General features: G+C 37.0%; 1 protein-coding gene across 1 annotated transcript in view; it reads left to right on the forward strand.

The window, feature by feature from the left end:
* LOC140136505 (hepatocyte nuclear factor 4-gamma-like) overlaps positions 1 to 7,079 on the forward strand; it is a 40,406-nt gene extending 33,327 nt beyond the window's left edge. The window contains exons 3-8 of the mRNA XM_072158216.1: positions 215 to 448; positions 1,263 to 1,378; positions 2,543 to 2,698; positions 3,741 to 3,984; positions 4,616 to 4,852; positions 6,622 to 7,079. Of these exons, the coding sequence (XP_072014317.1) occupies positions 215 to 448; positions 1,263 to 1,378; positions 2,543 to 2,698; positions 3,741 to 3,984; positions 4,616 to 4,852; positions 6,622 to 6,983 (1,349 nt within the window). The 3' untranslated portion in view covers positions 6,984 to 7,079. The remainder of the gene's footprint in view (positions 1 to 214; positions 449 to 1,262; positions 1,379 to 2,542; positions 2,699 to 3,740; positions 3,985 to 4,615; positions 4,853 to 6,621) is intronic.
* Positions 7,080 to 20,629: the final 13,550 nt, after the last annotated feature.

Consider the following 20,629-nt stretch of genomic DNA (forward strand, 5'->3'; position numbering starts at 1 on the left):
CACATGGGGAGTGTAGATTTCAAATGAAGTCACCCATTCAGGTAACCCCATTTGAAATTCACACTCCCTGTGTGGGAGATTAAGGTCACATCTTATAAGGGGTGTATGGATTTCAACTGCAATAGCATATTGTACTTGAATATGTCTGCCTCAAAAAGATAAATCTTCTCGTTACATCATGACTCATGTTATATTCATATGCTTGATTCCACAGAAACAGAATTAGGCCATGCAACAACCTGCTCCATATGCGGAGATAGGGCAACCGGCAAGCACTATGGCGCAGCAAGCTGCGATGGTTGCAAGGGCTTCTTCAGGAGAAGTGTGCGCAAGAACCATCAGTATACGTGTCGGTTTAACCGTAATTGCATAGTGGATAAGGACAAGAGGAACCAGTGCCGATATTGCCGACTCAAGAAATGCTTCAGAGCTGGCATGAAAAAAGAAGGTATGGAAAATGGTAAATATAAGATGTATTGATAATTTTTCGATAAAATTATGTCACAACAACTTGAGGATATACAATCATTTGTAAAAATAATGAGACACTGCATTTTCTATCAAACAAGCAAGGTTCTCTTAGCCTATAATGTGTGATCTACAAACTCGTAACCGGGGTGAGGAGGTTTGACGCACCCACTCTTCCCCCAAATGCCAATTCTCAAAAAGGGCCTCTTTTTTCTGTAAAAATCATTGAAAATCAGGCTGGCTTTTTTTTGAAGGAAAAATTCATAAAAGTTCTATTGTTTTGGAAAAAAACATTGAAATTAGCCCTTTTTTGAAGGAAACATTCACAAAAGGTATGTTTTTTTTTTTGTAAAAACATTGAAATTAGCCCTTTTTTGTGTCAAAAACATTGAATGCAATGCACCATGGGAAGACTTGATTGTCTGCTATGGTGAATGGGCTATTCCAGTTGAAATCTATACACCCCCTACAGAAGACATGATCTTAATCTTCCACACAGGGAGTGCTAATTTCAAATGGGGGTTACCTGAATGGGTGACTCCATTTGAAATCTCCACCCCCTGTGTGAGAGATTAAGATCATAATCTTCCATAGGGGGTGTATGGATTTCAACTGGAATACCCCTATTGTTGGACCAAGTCCAAGACAAATGAATTGTCATTATAATTGTATAAATTTTTTTTATAAATCATCAAATCTATATATCTTACATCTGAAGTTGAAATTATTATCTAACCATTTGATTTTTTTGTAAAAAACTATGATTCTTGACATATTTTCTTGACATATTTCAGCGGTTCAAAATGAGAGAGATCGTATCAGCACAAGACGGCCTAGCTATGAAGAAGGGTTCACTACCAACAATCTTAACATCTCACAGCTAGTCAATGCAGAAGTATTATCAAGACAAGTAAGATATTATGCGCTTCAATTTCATAATGCATTTTTGAATAAATTTATCGACTGCTCAGTGCCAGAAATGGGTAAGTGCAATTGCTGCCCTGTGAACATTTGGCAATTTACACACAGTATATTGTACTCATATACACATGGCAGCTATTGTACTTATCCACTTCTGGTACTAAGCAGTTGTTATGTGTGACATATGGTGATTTGTGGCATATTTGACCAGACAACACCATTATTTTGTCCGTAGATGCACACAAATGTTACCAAATTTAACAATACTTTATTCGCTGGCATAGTGCATGTTAGACCAATGGTCACTAATGTGCACTGACAGTGAATACAGTGATGCAAAATGTTCAAGGGACAGGGTCCAATTTTTTGATATTCAGTTTTCTATTTTACATTGAGACCTACCATTAAAACAATATGTTTACAAATTTTGAGTTGTATTGCTCCAGCGGTTTTTATATGAGAAGCAAAAATGTGTATAACAATGCAATGCCTGTGGCAATGCCCCATAGGATAGGACACACTTCCGGCTGTGTGGTTACCACAATTCACCACGGTTTTGGTCGCAACATCTTAACGAAACATATCTTGGAAATGTTCCTAATTTTGGGTTTTTACTGGGGAAGACATCTAGGCGACAAGAGTTCTGACTAAGGGGCATTTCCCCATGCCCCTCAACCACCCCCACACGGTGGCGCCATTGATTATGATCAAATTGGCCTTTAGTTATTGATGGTTTTGGTTGTGCATTTAGACCCCAGGGGGTACTCAGTACAAATGACCATAATTATGGGGACGTGCTGCAAACATGGGTAGCATTTTCAGCCTTTTGGTATATCAACAACCCCCTTTTCTAGGCTAATTTTGTTTGGTATATGGATGGGTCCTTTTTTCAAAATTTTCTCAAAATTTTTTTTAAAATAGGCCAATTTTGCCTCCTTGTTGTCAAAATTTTTGAAATTTCCCTAAAATTTGGAGGAAAATTTGTAAAAATGAAGACAATTTGTGTTAAATTTGGCCGACAATTTAAAATTTTAGTATATCGATGAGTCCAAATTTTTTGAGTAACCCCCCGTATTTAGACATATTATTTTGTACAGAAAATATCTGATCAAAATGATTTGATTAAGATGTTTATAAACTGATTTTCTTTCAGATATCACCACAAGTAGCCCTGACAGATCCTAACCTAGCCAATAAGAAGATAGCTAATATGAATGAGATATGTGAGAGTATGAAACAGCAGTTGTTAGTGTTAGTAGAATGGGCTAAATATATACCATGCTTCTGTGAACTGCCACTAGATGATCAGGTTAGTAAACAGTCAACATTAATAGGTATATTTTCACGGGAAAATTTTCTGGACACGTGACCAATGCGTATCAATGTGAGTGTAACCTCGAGCCTGATCTCTGACCCCCGGCGGTGACCTCGCTATTCAAGTCATAGAAATTTGTGCATTGCAAATTTGTTGAATATTATGTTATCTTACTTTCACAATAATCATCAAAACGTAATTTCAAAAATATCTATCTACGGAAAAAAATATTTATCTACAGAAACTCTTACCATAATATTATCAACTTGCGACAAGTAACTTATTTTGCATCAAAGGAGGAATTCTTCCTATTCAAATACATTGGAAGAACATCCGCTGTGCTCGGGGTCACATTCCATAATGCTAATATGTCTGCGCCCATGGGTGTCACATGTCCAGAAAATTTTCCCGTGAAAATATACCTACTGGTAAATAGTATGATTAAAGGCTGTAGATAAGTAAATTACATGCAAATTAAGCTTATCAACTATAAGTTGAACAAGATAGCAGAGGTGCAATGTGGAGCAACAGTTAATGGCATATCATACTAGACATTAATGCTAGGAGAATAGCGTTTTTATGACATCACTTCCATCAATGATCAGTAAAAGCCACTGCCGATATCTAATTGATAAGTCGCTAGCCCCAGGTCACTAGCATGCCAGAGCGTTAAGTCGCAAGCTAGTTGACTTTGAGGCAACTTTGATGCTCCAACGCTTGCAACGATTTTCCTGGACCTCAAGGAAGAACAGATGATTAATTGTGTTTCCAACTGATTGAGTGTCCCCAGGTAAAAGAAGAAATAAAACAAACAAACGCTGGTAGTAATTGTGAAAACGCTACCATTGTTTGATCACTATTTTTGTATTGCATGCTGTATAAGATATGGCATTTAAACCTGAAACATATTTATCACATGTTATATATCTTAATATTTAATGAAAGCCATGAAGCCCAAAAATATAGTTAGACCTAGGATCATTAAATAGTATATCAACCCAACATTATTTTGCTTTGCCTACACCACACTTCACAGGTAGCGTTATTGAGGGCGCATGCAGGAGAACACCTTGTCCTTGGAGCAGCACAGCGATCCCTAGGATTCAAAGATTATCTCATCTTAAGTAATGAAGTGATCTTGCCACGCCATTCACCAGACCAGATGGACATCAATCGAGTGGCCAGCAGAGTCCTGGATGAACTGGTCAAGCCAATGAGAGATGTGGGGTTGGATGAACAGGAGTTTGCTTGCCTCAAAGCTATTGTCTTCTTTGATCCAGGTGAGGTTTTTATTTTTGTGATTGAATTGTTGTTGTTTTTTATTTCCTACGACATAAATTTGGGGCAAATATTTAGCTAGAAACAGGACCAGTAACTTTTGGATATCCACTGTTTTAGCCCAGATTTGAAAATCTTGAAACTTGTATTAGCAGGGCCGCTGAGAGCCAACATGGGCATGGGGTATAATGAACATGCAGGCCCCATTTGCTCAACCATAAGTAGGGGACAGCAGTGGCTTAAATTTCTCATTTCTGATATTTGGGGAGGGTAGAGGCAGTTTCAGAAGTATGGTGCTATTTCAAACACTGGATGGAGGTACATAGATGCAAAATCCATAAACAGTAGTGGAGCAAAACTAGTGTCATTCACTCCCAGAATAAAGTTCTTGGAACAAATTTTGTGCGAAACATGCAAAAAAATCACCTTTCTCAAATGGTCAAACTAGGCAAATGAGCTAAAATTTGGCCAGAAACATAAGCATTTGCAATAATATGGGGTGTGATTGCATGGATCACTTGCCCTCATAAGGAGACAATGAAAAAACACCTTATAATAATGTGGTTGACATGCCAGTCTTGGGCACTTACCAACTAGTTAGGCATATAATTAACATTTTACTTAATTTCACAGATGCCAAAGGCCTCAGTGAACCAGGGAAGATCAAATCCCTACGCTACCAAGTACAAATCCACCTTGAAGACTACATCAACGACAGGCAGTATGACTCAAGAGGACGCTTCGGTGAGATTCTGTTGTTGTTGCCACCACTTCAGAGTATTACATGGCAGATGATTGAACAGATTCAGTTTGCTAGGCTGTTTGGAGTGGCCAAGGTGGATAACCTGTTGCAAGAGATGTTATTGGGAGGTAAGTTGAGTGTTTGGGTGCATTGTACTATGATCTCAATATCCTGCATAGGGGTAACCCCCCAGTGGCGTCCGCAGGTTTTCAAATGTGGTGGGGCCACAGGTCTTGATTCCCCCACCACTTGTCGTAATCCTATGATTTTTCCCTGACTGGGTGCATTTCTCCGACTAAAAAATCCAACAAGAGGGCCAATGGAATGTGATGCTTCTGCACTGATTAATGACTACATCTCTACGGCTATGCCCTAGGTGTCATAATTAAGTCAATATGTAACATGATCAAGGGGAATGAGTCGGATTTTGCTAATATGTTTTGGAGATGATTTTGATTTAACTTTTGATCCAAACACAAGGAATTAATTCCTACCTTGGAATTTTCAGATGGTACGCCATCTTTCATCAGCGAGTAAGTGACTGTATCAGATCGTGATCTTTTTGACCTTTGACCTGATAACAGACTCGTAGACTCCTGACAGTTTGAACCGGCCCCCGTCTTTGTTTAGAGATGGTTGGTTGGCTTTGATGTGAACTGCTTCTTTGACTCCACGTTGGAACTACCTGCTGTCCCTGACGAGTATGTGAACTTTCATGAATGTTGTGGAGATATTAGCAAAAACAGTGTTCAAATTCTTTTGGTTTATATTGTTTTCAGCCATTGATAAATTGCTCAAAACTCTGTAACCAGATGTTCGATTTTGATGGCATTCATGTAGCATTCATTGCCAGAAAATGAAAAGAAAAAGAAAAAAACTTCTAATTTAAAATTACCAACATGTGACTCATTCCCCTTGATCATGTCATATATGAGGACAAATTTTGAGATGTCACTGTTGAATGAGGATTGTTATAAAATGAGTGACAAAAGAGTTGTGGCTCATAATGCTTACTAGTAGTACAAAGTGTACACGAAAAGTGGACCAAACTGACGTAACCCATTGACTAGTATCACCAGACTACAACACGTACAAATGAGTTTGCAAATGCTTGAAAGATGAAGTAATACTGCCAATAAAGGGCATAATGCTCCATTACTTTAAAGCTCAAGTTGGTTGGGTTTGGAGGGGAATGGGAAAAGTCACACATAGGGGGCCTACCCAAGGAATATGGGGAAAGATTTGCATAGCGACTGCATATTTTGGGAAGACTGGCATAGCAACTGCATATTTTGGTCCTAGGCTTTGGAACCTTGTACTAGGGGCTAGCACGGGCTCAGGCCCCCCCCCCCCCTCTCATAATGTGTGATTCTGGGGATTCTGACCAAGAAACCCCCCTCTCGGCACTCCCATAACATGTTATCAACAAAATTTGGTTTTGTCAGCCCATCAGACTAACCATACTTTTGGTTGGTTCATCTTTACTGACAGCTGCTATGGATGCTAATGAAAGGAGACGGCATGATCATTCAAGGCCTGTTGAATTGTTGATGCTTAAATCTCTGTACGCATTTCTATTCCAGAGTAATACATGCTGGATAGGCACTAAGTGGAACAGAACAGTAAAACATGCAGCTATATTGATAGAATACTAAAAGGAGACTTTTAGTATCCTATCTTGCATATAGGTAAAGTTCAAAATCATCTCAACCATTTTAGGGGCTTGGCTTCCCAACTAGTGGTGGTAGAAGTAATAAAATTTTAGGGGGGATCCCCTTCCAAAACTTTATGGGGAGGGCACATCCCCCATTCCCCTTGCTTCTGCTACCTATGTTCCAGGCATTTATTTTGGCACAAATTCTAAATCATTGATGTTCCCTACTTTCTTCTTATACAGGTACCACGGCTGAGCCACAGGGCCCACCCAACATCCATGTTGCTTCTGGCGTACCCCTCAACTCACACCAGCACTCACCGGTATCATCCGTCACAGAACAACTTGCCAACGGACATCCAAGTCATATGTCCAGTCACCCCAGCAGTCGTCCGGGCAGCCACGCAGGTAGCCATCCGGGTACTCCACAACCCATGGCGACATCAGCAGCTAGTATGAGTGTAGGTGGATTGCCAGGTGAGACGTATAAGATGAATCCTGGTCCGGCACCACCTGCAGCTACGCCGGCAGAGTTACAAACATCACCTGTTTCAATGAGTCAATCTGCAGTGCCTATTCATGTGCCTAAACAAGAAACTGTTTGATTTGTTCATCTTAATTGAGATAGTATAAGTGAGGGTCAGACATGTTGTATATTTTGTTTGATGTCTTGTTTGTATGTCTGGTATTCATCGGGGGGGGGGGGGGATGCAAGTTCATAACAGAGCAAGTTTGAATTAAAGTCATAATTATCTCGCATAGAACACCATAGTTCAATGGCTAAACAGAGTGAGTTTTTTGTTTTTCATTTTACCTCATTAGTTTAGCTTAAAATTACCAGAAAACTTTCCTGACTATTGTTGGGGAGGGGGGCAGAATTCTGATGGGGGATTTCCCCATGCACCCCACTTGGCACTGGCCACTGGGCAGGAATGCCGATATCGTATATTACATCTGAACTCTTCATATAATATGGGTAACTAATGGTGTATCAGTATTCATCTGTAAATAGCATTTATAATTAGTTTAATTAAAACCAATACAGGAAAATATTGCATAAATTATTGAAAGTTATATATTTTCAACTCATTTTAAATCATAAATGTGTGTGATCTTGCCTTGTGTACAATCAATGAACTATTATTATAATCAATTTACGCAACTATGTATTTATTTATGGTACTCGGTGATATTTTTGTTGATGGACAATGTACTCTTTAGTTCTTACGAATTGTGTAAATGACACACAATACTATTTTTTCATTTTGTACGTGTGAAATAAATAATAATAATAAATGTACTTAATTAATTCTGTGTATGCTAATTTTGAAACCAAAGAATTGTTGTAAAAATAGTATATGATAATGCATATACCCAGTACCAAATTATTTCAGAATTCATGACTGCCTGCGGAATCAACTACGTGAAATAGAATTCATTGCCTCTTTTGCCATTTTTCCTTTTCTAACACAGATTAAACTGTCGGATACCCATGCTCATGGAAAACTTCAAAAAACAAGGGTTATACTTCATTAAGTTATAGGCCTACTTTTTTCAATTACAAAATTCATAAGATCATATTGTCGCGGTAAAACTGGCCCACCGGGAATTTTTTTACCCCACCCCCTGACGACTTAGCCTGATACACCACTAAAGCGATATTCAAATATGGTATGTAGAGCATGTGTTACCCCATTTCATTCATTGATTTCTAAAGATTTGGATGGGGAAATAATATGCCATAATCTAGCCTGCATATGTATAGTCAACAATTTAACCTTTCCGAAATCCCATAATTCCTTCCGGTTAGACCCAAGATGTTGTCATTTGATACCACGTATATGCGCATATCATTTAGCAAACATCGTTACTGCGCATTGCAAGTCGGCGTTATGTCAAATGATGACATCTCGGGTTTAACCGCAAGGAATTATGTGATTTAACGAAAAGGTCAGTATTAAGATTTTTAATATCGTTTGGTACTGGGTATAAAATAATAATAATTGTATTAATATAATTTTATTCCAGCTGCAAAATACTGATACCAAAGTAAATTCTGGGCTGCTTTTCCAGTTGAAATCCATGCACCCCCTATGGAAGACACAACCTTAATCATCCACACAGGGGGTGTAGATTTCAAATGGAGTCACCCATTCAGGTAGCCCCATTTGAAATTCACACTGGAAGATTAAGGTCATGCCTTCCACAGGGGGTGTATGGATTTCAACTGGAATTGCCCAATGTTACACAGTACTGAAATATGTGAACATAATTTGAATTCCATATATGTAAAGATTGTTGTACATAATACTTTATGTATCAACAATCAAAAGTGGCATCATAGTGGCCTTATGATAATATGTATATAATTATATTGTTTGTATATTTTGATGATGTAGAGTATGCTTACCAGTAAGTTTAGAAGATTTGAGTTAGATAAATATTTTTTAAGTTTAGCAACTTTAGAGACTTGTAGCAAATGACAGGCTCAGTTGCTGTGCCCAAGCTGCCTTGAATTGGCAACGCATATGTCAGCAATATGTGTCACTCTGTTGATCATGACTAAGGTTGGTCCTTATGCCCTTCTAATAAGACAACATTCTCCATTGTTTTATTCAAAATCTCAAATTTTGTCACAACTACAGCACCTAAAGTCTTCATTTTTGCAAAGTGCATGACAATCCTGTAAACATCAGTTTGAAAAACATTGAGGGTGTCCTCCTCAGCAAATGTTACAATATGGCTTTACGCCCAGGCTTATTTCTGTATGTACCAGATGATGAATGCTTGCTACTATAGACTATTATGTTGCTATAGTCTATGTTGCTACAGAGTGTGCTAAATCCACAACATGCCCATCTATCAAGGCACAGTTCTTTCACCCCAATACAATTTGTACATTCATTGAATGACCTTTGAAAATTTGGGTACAAAAACTCAAACTCTGCAACTTGAGGTCAAATTTTGCATTATTACTGTTTAATTGAGGTTATTGAACTATGCCATTGGGATGAGGACAGTGTGGTCCATAGTGATTGGTAATAGATATAGTTTTCTGTAATCATTGTACTATTTTCATTTAAATCAAATAAAATTTCTAAAAGTGGTTCCAAATTCAGGTAAAGTGAAAAATCAGATGAAGTAGTTCATTTTGTTCTGTAAAATATAGAGAAAAAAACAGTTTTAGCTAAAAATGTTACAACTTCATTGAAGAAAATGTCAAACATGTCTTGCTGCAGAAGTGGTCCTATATTGCTCTGTAGTAGTGTAGAGTAATCAGAAATGCAGTGAAATAAAAACCTGTAGTAGTAACTGCTAGTGGCGGCACCAGGAATTTTTTCGGGGGGCATGGGGGAGGGGGGCAAATCAACAAATTTTGCCCAAAATTGCTGAAAAAAGTGTAAATTTGTGTAATTTTTGGGGAGTTTGCCTTGAAAGTGGGAGGGGGGCAAACTGGGGGGGGGGGGGAATATAATTGGAGGGCAAATGCCCCCTTGCTCCCCCCTAGTGCCACCACAGGTAACTGCAGGGAAGCCCATAGTTTCTGTAAAGTGTATTTTTATGTACAGCAGCTTTATGCATAGAACACAAAATAGTAGCTTCATTAAAATAAAGTAAGATACCCCAATCAGGTGCTTAATCATGTGTGTAACAATTATAAATGTATAATATGATTTGTAATTTTGATTGATTATCAGTTTTGTTAATTGAGATATGAACTAATATGTGCAATAAAAGACATTGACTTACATTCAACAACTTGTTGATTCAGTGTTGGTAGTTTAAATTGTGTCTTAAAGGATGATTTTGTGATCCTAGCATCCTCTTTTTATAACATTTTTCAGTAGATATCCACGAAAAAAGCTTATTCTCGGGGCTTATTCCCAAAAGTTTGTCTTTAACCCAAAGACACAAAATACTTTTTGCAGAGAACTGTTGCTGCAACCACTTGACGTCTTTGATGGAGAGATATAGATGTGATGTTCAGCTCTGTAAGCCTACTTGCTTCCCCTTCACTCATGCCTATGATTTGAAGGGCCTTCCTCTGGATAGAGTCTAGTAATCCTAGAGTGGTGGCGCTGGCACTCATCCAAAAAACCAAGACAGTGAGGCCTATTCCATCTGACATCAAGTTTATTTGCCACTCTCCTCAGAGCGCCCAGCTTCTATCCTGCTCTGGATGAGACGTTAGAAATGTGCTTTGTCCATGTCAGCTGCCTGTCGACTGACTCCCATGATCTCCAGTTTCTCCTCAGCCAGTTTGGTGGTACCAAACAGAAGATCTAGCTTGGTTGGATTCCTCCATCTTTATATTTGTCATTGCCATATATTTGGATGGCTCGATGGTCACCTTAAGGGTTGTCTCTAGATATAATCTCACAAAACAAGATGGAATCGTCTGCGTCGAGGTAGAGTTGGTTTTCACAGTCATCACCCAGGTCGTTAATGAAGACAGCGAATAAAAGTGGGCCCAATATTCACCCCTGGGGAATTGATGCATTGATGGAGGAAGTACTTGATGACTAGCCAGATAAGACACCTTTGATGGAACGATCTGTCAGGTAGCTCCTAATCCAGCTGAGCAGCTTGCCGGATACTCCTTTTGCCATGAGTTTCGAACAAAGGCCATTATGCCAGACCTGTTCAGGGCAATCAAGTGCACTTCGTTGCCTTTCAGTTTCAGCCTCCCCAAAAGGAGAGTTTTATTACATTGTAAATATAGGCCACTGGCCCTTTTCACATCTATAAAATCAATGATTACAATATTTACCAATTTTAGAAACACATACAAACAAAGTCAAAGTCAGTCATTTTTTTCAATACTGTATCTGGTAAGCAGTGCACAATGGCAGTATGAAGCAAGTTCTTTAAAAGTGTGTTCATTTGATGAAGTCATAAAACGAATGAAATTTGCCATTGTTGGCCTCGTTGCCTCTGTCTAAAGAGTTGGACCACTCTTGGGTCAGAATTGTAAGGATGTCAGCTGTGCTGTGGTCTGGCCTAAATCCAAACTGTCTATCTGATATCTGACAAAAATGGATTAGACTTCAACTCTCTCTTGTGAATAGGGATGACAGATGCAGTCTTCCATTGGCTTGGAAAAACTCCATTGGAGAAGCAAAGCTCAAACAGCAGGCTGAGTGGTCTCGCAAGTTCTGTGCTGCATTTCAGTATTGGTATACCAATACTGGTATTGGTATTTTGGTGTAAGGGTAATATGTTATTTTAGTTTAAGCGCACTGAGTTCCTAGCAGGATAGGCTAGGTGGTTTGAGTAAATACGATTCAAAGCAACAGACATACATAACATGACTATTCTTTATTTTACATGTTTTATTAAAGATTTAACAAAACCAAGTAATAAAAATGGATATAAAAATATAAGAAAATTGTATATACAATGTTTAACAAAAGGATAACGATTACATTACTTTATATACTAGTACATGTGCATTTATGAATAGGCATTTATAATATAGTTAGGAATAAAATGATTTACTATTATCATGGTTAAAAAATTGTATATTAAACAACTCGGTCCAGTTTTGCCAAAGTTTAAAAAAGACATAACTTACGGATACCGGATAGTTAATGAAATGAAGAAGTAAGTGAAATTTAGCAACGTGGTCAGGATTATTATTAGTCTATTATTAGCGTGAAGTCTACTTACCGTACACTTCAAATCTATTGAAATCCGCCATTGTATTCCTATTCATAAAACATAATGCAGGAATCGCGTAAATCGCTCAAATACACCCCAGATAACATGCATATGATATATTGGCCCAACGTTGGTTTTCGAACGCCAATCTTGGCATCGGCATTATTTTGCTGCCCATATTGGGCCAATCTTGGCTTACCATCGGTAATCTTCATATTGGCATCCACAGTGGCAGCAGTAAATTGGTCCAATATAGGCCCAACATTTGGCCCAAGCCCAATCTTGGACCAATCTTGGGCCCATGAGCAAATGATATTGGGCCATTATTGAACATATATCGGGCCACCATCGGACCAATATCGTTAATTTGAACCATTTGTTAAATTTCTCTACCGAAAGCGTTTCGCAATTACCGGTATTCCATTCAAAATGCTCCATTACAATTATAGATTTATACACACTTTTTCTATCATATTAACAAATTGCAATTAAAAAAACTAAAAATGTTTAAATTGAACATAATATCAATCATCAAAAATATATGGTCAATTCCAGCGAAAGCGGGACAAAATTCTCTCTATGTTAACTTTCCACTTTAAAATGTCATTAATAAAGGTAATCACGTTATTGATGGAGCATATCATGTCACGTCCAATGTGCTCTCTTTGTGCATATTGGCCTTTACTAGCAAGTCATACCAGGGGACAAGTTATGATAGCTTAAATGAATTGGCGTTACCCACGAATTCAAAGATAAAGCACCATATATGTCATTGAATGTCCTTCAATCAAAATAAAATTATTACCGTTAGAAAGACGTTTGCATGATCTCTCATCATATGTAAAACGATTGAATTCAACCAAAGTTTGTGGACTCTAGACCCGGACTCTAGAGGCCATTAAGTCAATTTGGCTAATAATTTTGTTACCCGCGTATCAAAAATAAAATGATCGTTCTGAAAAATGTTAAGTGAATATGCCATAAATGACTATATCATGAAACGAAGTTTCGTTCTATAATTCTGAGGTCCAAGTGATTATTTTATGCAAATACGTTTTACCCATAAAATTCCATAAAATCAAATTTGACGTTACCCACGTATCAACTGTTACCCACGAGTCCAGCAAATATAATTGCCATAACTTAAATTAACATTTAATGACTTTGGACACTGAATTTAGTTTGACAAGCGCTTAAAATTGTAAATCATAAAAATACATTAAGCGCTATAAAAAAGAATCTACGACGGTTTAAACTTTTGTTACCCACGAATCCCGAATAGATGCTACTAACCTTGAAAAATAAGGAGATTGTTTATTTTAAGTTTAAATCAGCACATATTCAAGCCATGGGTATGCTATAATTTTGACAGTACTTACACTTTATACACCTAAGAAACGCAAACCCCAAACGGTACTATAGTACTTATAGCTTTACCCACGAATTCGGCGTTACCCACGAATCCAAGGATTTACTCGTAAATTATATGTTTCTTATGCATCTTAACATTCTGAAAACATGCGAAATAGGTTCCCAAACAGTCCTGTTTAATAGCGTCCTCTTGAAGGTATACTGAAGCTGCATCATGAAGTTTTGATTGATTATCCTAAATTACCATTTTTTGGGTAAATGCAAATGGTTAGAGAAACGGGAATCATTGAAACACAATGGAGGAATAACCGCATGGTGGTTTCCAACCTTCTGTAATATTTTCTATTTTGCCGCTTACCAATACATACCTTCAAATATGTGTTACCCACGAACATTTTTTGTTACCCACGAATCCCTACTTAAATTATAGTTAACAATGTATTGATAGTGTTTTAGTTCATAGGAACTGTCAAACACGAGTTAATAGAATATTGCTGCATGAAAATATGGAATGATTTTACTAAAATAATAATATAAAACTGTTTGCTCTGTCTATTTGAATTTGGCAACTTCATTATTCTCACAATTTTTATACCCAAAATGCCATAATGATCCATTCTAAATATTCCATGTAGTCTGTATTTTGATTAAAATTCATTATCCCCAGACACTGAAATGACGAAAACACATACGCCAAAATTTGGGCCTCTGGTCAGCCATTCAGAAAGAACGCATAATTTATTCAAGCAATGTTTTTAGAAAATTCCCTGGAATCAGCCAAATAATAATGATTTCTGGACAACTTTTTCGAACGGAGTAAATACCCGACCGAGCCTCCCAACAATTACTGGGAAGCTTGTTGCGCCTATAACCCAAGAGTTCCCCTTAACACACTGGGAACTATTTTGCTAGGCACTCATCTAGCGATCAACTCCTTATCGAGGAGGAAAAGCTCCATATACCAATGGACAAATATTTCGCTAGGCAATCCTCTACACGATATCTCCTCGGAGGAGGAAATAAAAAGCTCCATAATACCAATGGAGAGAATATAAAATGCCGCGGACTTACATGAATTCGCTAGGCAGTCATCTAGCGCGTCAAAAGAAATTAAATGGCTGATACCTTTCTCATTTTCCTATTATATTCATATTCAGATTACATAGTGGACATCGGTAAATATACCCATGCCAAATACCCAGTACATGTAGGTAGATACCTCCGGATATTGGAACTACTAAATCGAATTTATTAATGTAGTACATGTATAATTCTGTACATTAAATCGATCATTTTAGAAAAATGATCCAAAAACTGCCACAAGGACTACTTGTTAACATCCGTACCCTGTACCATGGAATAAGCTATTTCTGATCCCCTCATTTCCTTTGCTAGTAAATTCATTCATTCATATTTCGTTTTCATCAATCATCAACATCAATATACAAGTGATACTAATAGCTCAACAAAGTAATAAAATTAAATGTAAACAAGAGTGATTGGTATATAAATAAATCTCAATACATTTAGGCAGTAACAATTAAATCAATATAATTAAATTAGAATAACATTACTATGTATGATTGACCAAAATGCACTTTAAATGCATAATGATATTACGAGCGTGCTTGTAGTGGTTTATCACGGAAATACCACACTGCACTGGCAAATGATCTTGAAGTACTTCTACGGTGATAAGCGCCTAACTGATAAGCTGGCTCTCTACAAACACGCTCAGTGAATAATACATACATACATAATAAATACCGCAAGATCCACGTTTGCGATTATTTGAAGAGCCTCTGAATTTTACGGTCGAGGCCTCTTCACCACAGTGGACCATTAACCCGATTTTTTTGTTTGAACATGTTGAAGGAGTTAATTGCAAAACCCATTATTTTTCGCTGCCAACGCGAAGCAAACACAGTGCCATGCTCTGCACATTTATGAATTCGAATACATAACTAGGATATCATGTCTAATACAAAAGGCAGCCTTTAACAGAAATTAACGCGATAACCAGCCGGCTGCGCAACCTCATAAAAACTTGAACCCAATATTTCATTTTTATTTATACTTTGATGAACAAGAAAATCTGAGGGCATAGTACTTGGCCCCTGTCTAGCTATCCCATGCCAACCTGGTGTTAATTCCTTCCTTCCTGCTATAAATAAAATTACTCGACCTAAGACTGAAGGGCATTACCACCTAAGACTGAAAGTGGTACCAATTGTATCGATTTTGTTAATGCTTCTGAAGACACACTAGAGTGAACACACCTATACAAATAGAATTTCAGAAAATACAACTGCGCAACAGAATAGAATGTGTTGCTGAGATAGAAATTGAACCTAAAGTGATCTACCCACGCACACTCTCACACCCGTATACAATAGTCATACTCCTATGTAACTCAAAAACCTCAATGTAATTAGAATATTATTCAAATTCAAAGAACTCTCAATCGAATATATTTTCCTTTCTCTTTCGTATTTCATCTCATTCCTCATTACCTTTTAATTTGAAGACCGACACTTTATATGTACTTGTCTCACTACTGCGAGACTCAAATTTTATGACACACTATCAAACTCTTGAAATCAATTTTAAACAGATCTCAATTATGACATATGGGGAGTGGTGGGTGGGATAAAAATTTCTGCATCCGTTCTTGCTGAAAAACTGACAGAGAATGGCCTTAGCTAACAAAATGGCCACCGACGGCTCCAAGCAAGGCTGCCTGTGATTGGCCCGCCTGATACCAAACAAGGCACCCAATTGGCTTCCCATGGAAACATCGCGTGACATCACGAGGGCGATTCCATTTCAGCAGCAGGGATAATTTTTTGTTTCATTTGATATGTACAAATTAAACTGCATTATCCCCAGACACTGAAATGACGAAAACACATACGCCAAAATTTGGGCCTCTGGTCAGCCATTCAGAAAGAACGCATAATTTATTCAAGCAATGTTTTTAGAAAATTCCCTGAATCAGCCAAATAATAATGATTTCTGGACAACTTTTTCGAACGGAGTAAATACCCGACCGAGCCTCCCAACAATTACTGGGAAGCTTGTTGCGCCTATAACCCAAGAGTGCCCCTTAACACACTGGGAACTATTTTGCTAGGCACTCATCTAGCGATCAACTCCTTATCGAGGAGGAAAAGCTCCATATACCAATGGACAAATATTTCGCTAGGCAATCCTCTACACGATATCTCCTCGGAGGAGGAAATAAAAAGCTCCATAATACCAATGGAGAGAATATAAAATGCCGCGGACTTACATGAATTCGCTAGGCAGTCATCTAGCGCGTCAAAAGAAATTAAATGGCTGATACCTTTCTCATTTTCCTATTATATTCATATTCAGATTACATAGTGGACATCGGTAAATATACCCATGCCAAATACCCAGTACATGTAGGTAGATACCTCCGGATATTGGAACTACTAAATCGAATTTATTAATGTAGTACATGTATAATTCTGTACATTAAATCGATCATTTTAGAAAAATGATCCAAAAACTGCCACCCAAGTTCCTTGTCATCACATGCAAGGAAATTGCCAAACCCCCCCCCCCCCCCCCCCCCCCCTCGAGATTTTTATGCTTTACAAATAAGGCGAGCTCTTGGCTGTCGTTCCCTTCCTTGTTTATGATCTCCATTATAGTGTTCTTAAAATAGTTTGTCCCAACTTATAAACCTGCCATTGTTGGTGGTGACGAATGTTGGTGCTAAAAAGTTTAGGATTTAACTTGACTGATTGGATCAACAGTCCTACCTAGTGAGCATTCTTATGCAGTACTAGTGGAAAAGAATGCCTGCCAATGCTTTGTTTTGGCCATCTGGTACATTCACGTACGAGAAAACCCCGAAAAGAAAACAACAAAACCCACTGACTATTATAACTTCAAAAGGATTGTTTTGAATTATTTGAATTTCCTTCCTTCTGAACATGTGAGATGAGATAATTATGCTACTGTCGAGTGAGTGTCTACTTCTCATATTTTGACCACTGTCAATTATCATGAATGAGTGTTTTAGTAGCTTAATAGGCCTACTATTACTTATTAACGAGTTACCATTGTAAAAATTGTGAATTTCCTTCTGTTTCAGGAGTAACAACTAGGTGATAACCTATTTACAACACTGACATACCGAAAAACATTACTATACATGTAATCTATGAATTTCCGTCTGTTTCGGACTACACATAGCCTATTTGTACATACCAACTAGGACAAATGTTTTAGTGACCAATTTACCGATAAATGAAACTATATAAGGTCAATTTGCCATACATGGTGAACGAATCTGTCCTACAGTACGTTTAAATTCATAACTTTGATTTACCAAACTTAATACTAATGAAGAATTGTTCTTTGTTTGATAGGTACAAAAAAAATAATTTGTTTTACCAAACTTGATAACACTCTTATAGCAATGTACATTAATTATGTTATATGAAATTCTTTTTGCTTCTTTAAATGACTCCCCCTGGTCTATCAGTGAATATCTACTGGGACAAAATGTGCTTAATTTAACTGCAATTTTAAAGGTTAATTTGCCGTAATTAGAACGAAGACATAATAATAATAATAATAATACATGGGATTTATAAAGCGCCCCACGATGTAAAAACATCCTCAAGGCGCGCGCTGCACAGAATCTTAAATTTACACCCACTAAAATAAAAAAAAAAAAATTAAAAATAGGGCCTACATGCTGAACAAAATAGTATACATACAAAATACGCATGATAGAACTCATATACACACCTTAATATACTAAAACCATGAAAACATAATAATAATGTACAAGAGTTCTGGACTTCGTTTGATAGATACGAATAAGAAATCATTTACCATGAATTTGTTTTGATAATTTCATAATAATCACTCTACTCAATGTAGCCATTAACTATATGTAATATGTTATATGCATATCCTTATGCCTCTGTTAGTAACTACCTACAGTCTATAAGCGAAACTTACGAGGCGGTGAAATTATAAGTATGCCATAATAGATGATACTGTATTTCAATTAATGACAAATTATTCTCTTTGTTTGATAGATACAATTATTACAACATTTAATCACACACACATGTTTAACTTGATGATAATGAAGATCCAGTCTTTGTTTGATAGATACAGAAAAAAATATTTGCCTTATACAATCCTTCTGCCTATATTAACAGACTACCCCCAACCTGTGTCGGAGAATAGTTAGGTGACAAAACGTATAGTGTAAAAGGTAATTTGATTGAAAACATTGCCAATTTGCAATAATTTAATTGATGAATAATTTTTCCCCAGTAAATAAATTTTATTCGGACTCTGGACCTGCGCACCCCTATCTGCAAATACACAAATTTCCCTTGATTTATTAATAATGAACATCTATAAAAGTTTGATATGATGACCGATATTTCACTTCACTTTGAATTCTACCCCATAGAATTTGGGGTTATTTCTCCAACTAGCAAAAGTTTGCCGTTATTTCTCCAACTAGCAAAAGTCAAGTTGTCGGATGTGCTATGACACCTAAAAGATAATTCATGCAGCAACGAGTTTGGTTAATTAGCTACTCCGAGATAAATCCACTCACTTCAATTGCCTTCATATCGCTTCAGCATTTAATGTATGACATTTTATCACTAAAATGATCCATTGATGACACCAAGATAATTCTGCAGTTTCCTGCAACCGCTTCCTTCATCTGTTTCTTGTATTATTTGACATGGACATATTGCCCAAGAATAATATAAGCCCAATCAGTGGTACAAAATAAATTTTGACATTTCCATCAAGCTATGGAATGATCTTCCTCTTTATTGCAGCTCCATTCGTAGAAGCATTTTTGACATTTTATCACTAAAATGATCCATTGATGACACCAAGATAATTCTGCAGTTTCCTGCAACCGCTTCCTTCATCTGTTTCTTGTATTATTTGACATGGACATATTGCCCAAGAATAATATAAGCCCAATCAGTGGTACAAAATAAATTTGACATTTCCATCAAGCTATGGAATGATCTTCCTCTTTATTGCAGCTCCATTCGTAGAAGCATTTTTTTTTTTGGACTTGTTAGCATACAGCTTCCATAATTGCTTATGCTGTTTTTACTCGCATGAAGAACTGTATAATATATAATCTTCCCGTTCACCACTAGCATTTTGTTTCGCCTCCTCGCCATATTAAGGTGCAGCAATACTCCATTTGAAGGATACACTGTATCTAATGTAAGTGAAGATTCTTCGTTATCTGTACAATGCTCTCAATATAGTTAGCTGTTATACACAATAAAAATTTTCACCATTAGAGAAGTTACCGTTTCCATCATGCTTGTGCTCTAACAACGATAGTTCCTCCCCATAGAGCCAGGTTACGATTCAAAATATACTCCATCCACTGTCATAGGCATGGTAATTACGAGCTTTCTGTTGCAGATCCCGCAAGATGTCCTCCCTTCTACCACCTGTCTCGAAGTAACCACATGACCTGCAGTGAATTAAAAGACAGAAAAAAGAGAAGCAAATTCTGCCAGAAAGCCCTTTTACTTTGTGTATAATTCATGCCTGTCTATAAATGACATCCAATATATTCGACAATTCAACTCCTTTATTAATCTATTTGAACTCCGACAACCTTGGATTGAACTTGTAATAAATATCAAAAACACATAATTAAACCCATTTTTTATTCATTTTTTAAAATTTATTTATTTATCTATTTATTTTTAAAGGCCGTTTTGTTGTTCATAAATGACATAGACGACAGCGTTGTTACTCTTTTTTGTTGTGATTCGTTTTATCTAAATAGAGTTGACAATTAAATTCACTCACATGGCTTTTATATACCAAGAGAGAGAATCACGCGTCTACGGCCATGATGATGATTGCGATAAATTGACCATGAAATTCACTCATATTATGACTATTATTATAATTTTACCCAGAGAGAGCATCACGTGTCTACGCCCATCATGATTGCGCTAAACGTATTGAAATTAAAATCACTCATATGGTTATTATGTACAAAGACAGATTTTCCAATTCAGAACAAATGTTTGAACCATGTTGCCAAAAGATTGAAATTGACAATTAAATTCACTAATATGGCTTTTATATACCAAGAGTGAGCATCACGTGTCCAATGCCATGATGATTGCGATACAAATTTTGAAAATGACGATTAAATTCA

Source organism: Amphiura filiformis, chromosome 16, assembly GCF_039555335.1.
Source record: "Amphiura filiformis chromosome 16, Afil_fr2py, whole genome shotgun sequence".
Lineage (NCBI taxonomy): Eukaryota > Metazoa > Echinodermata > Ophiuroidea > Amphilepidida > Amphiuridae > Amphiura > Amphiura filiformis.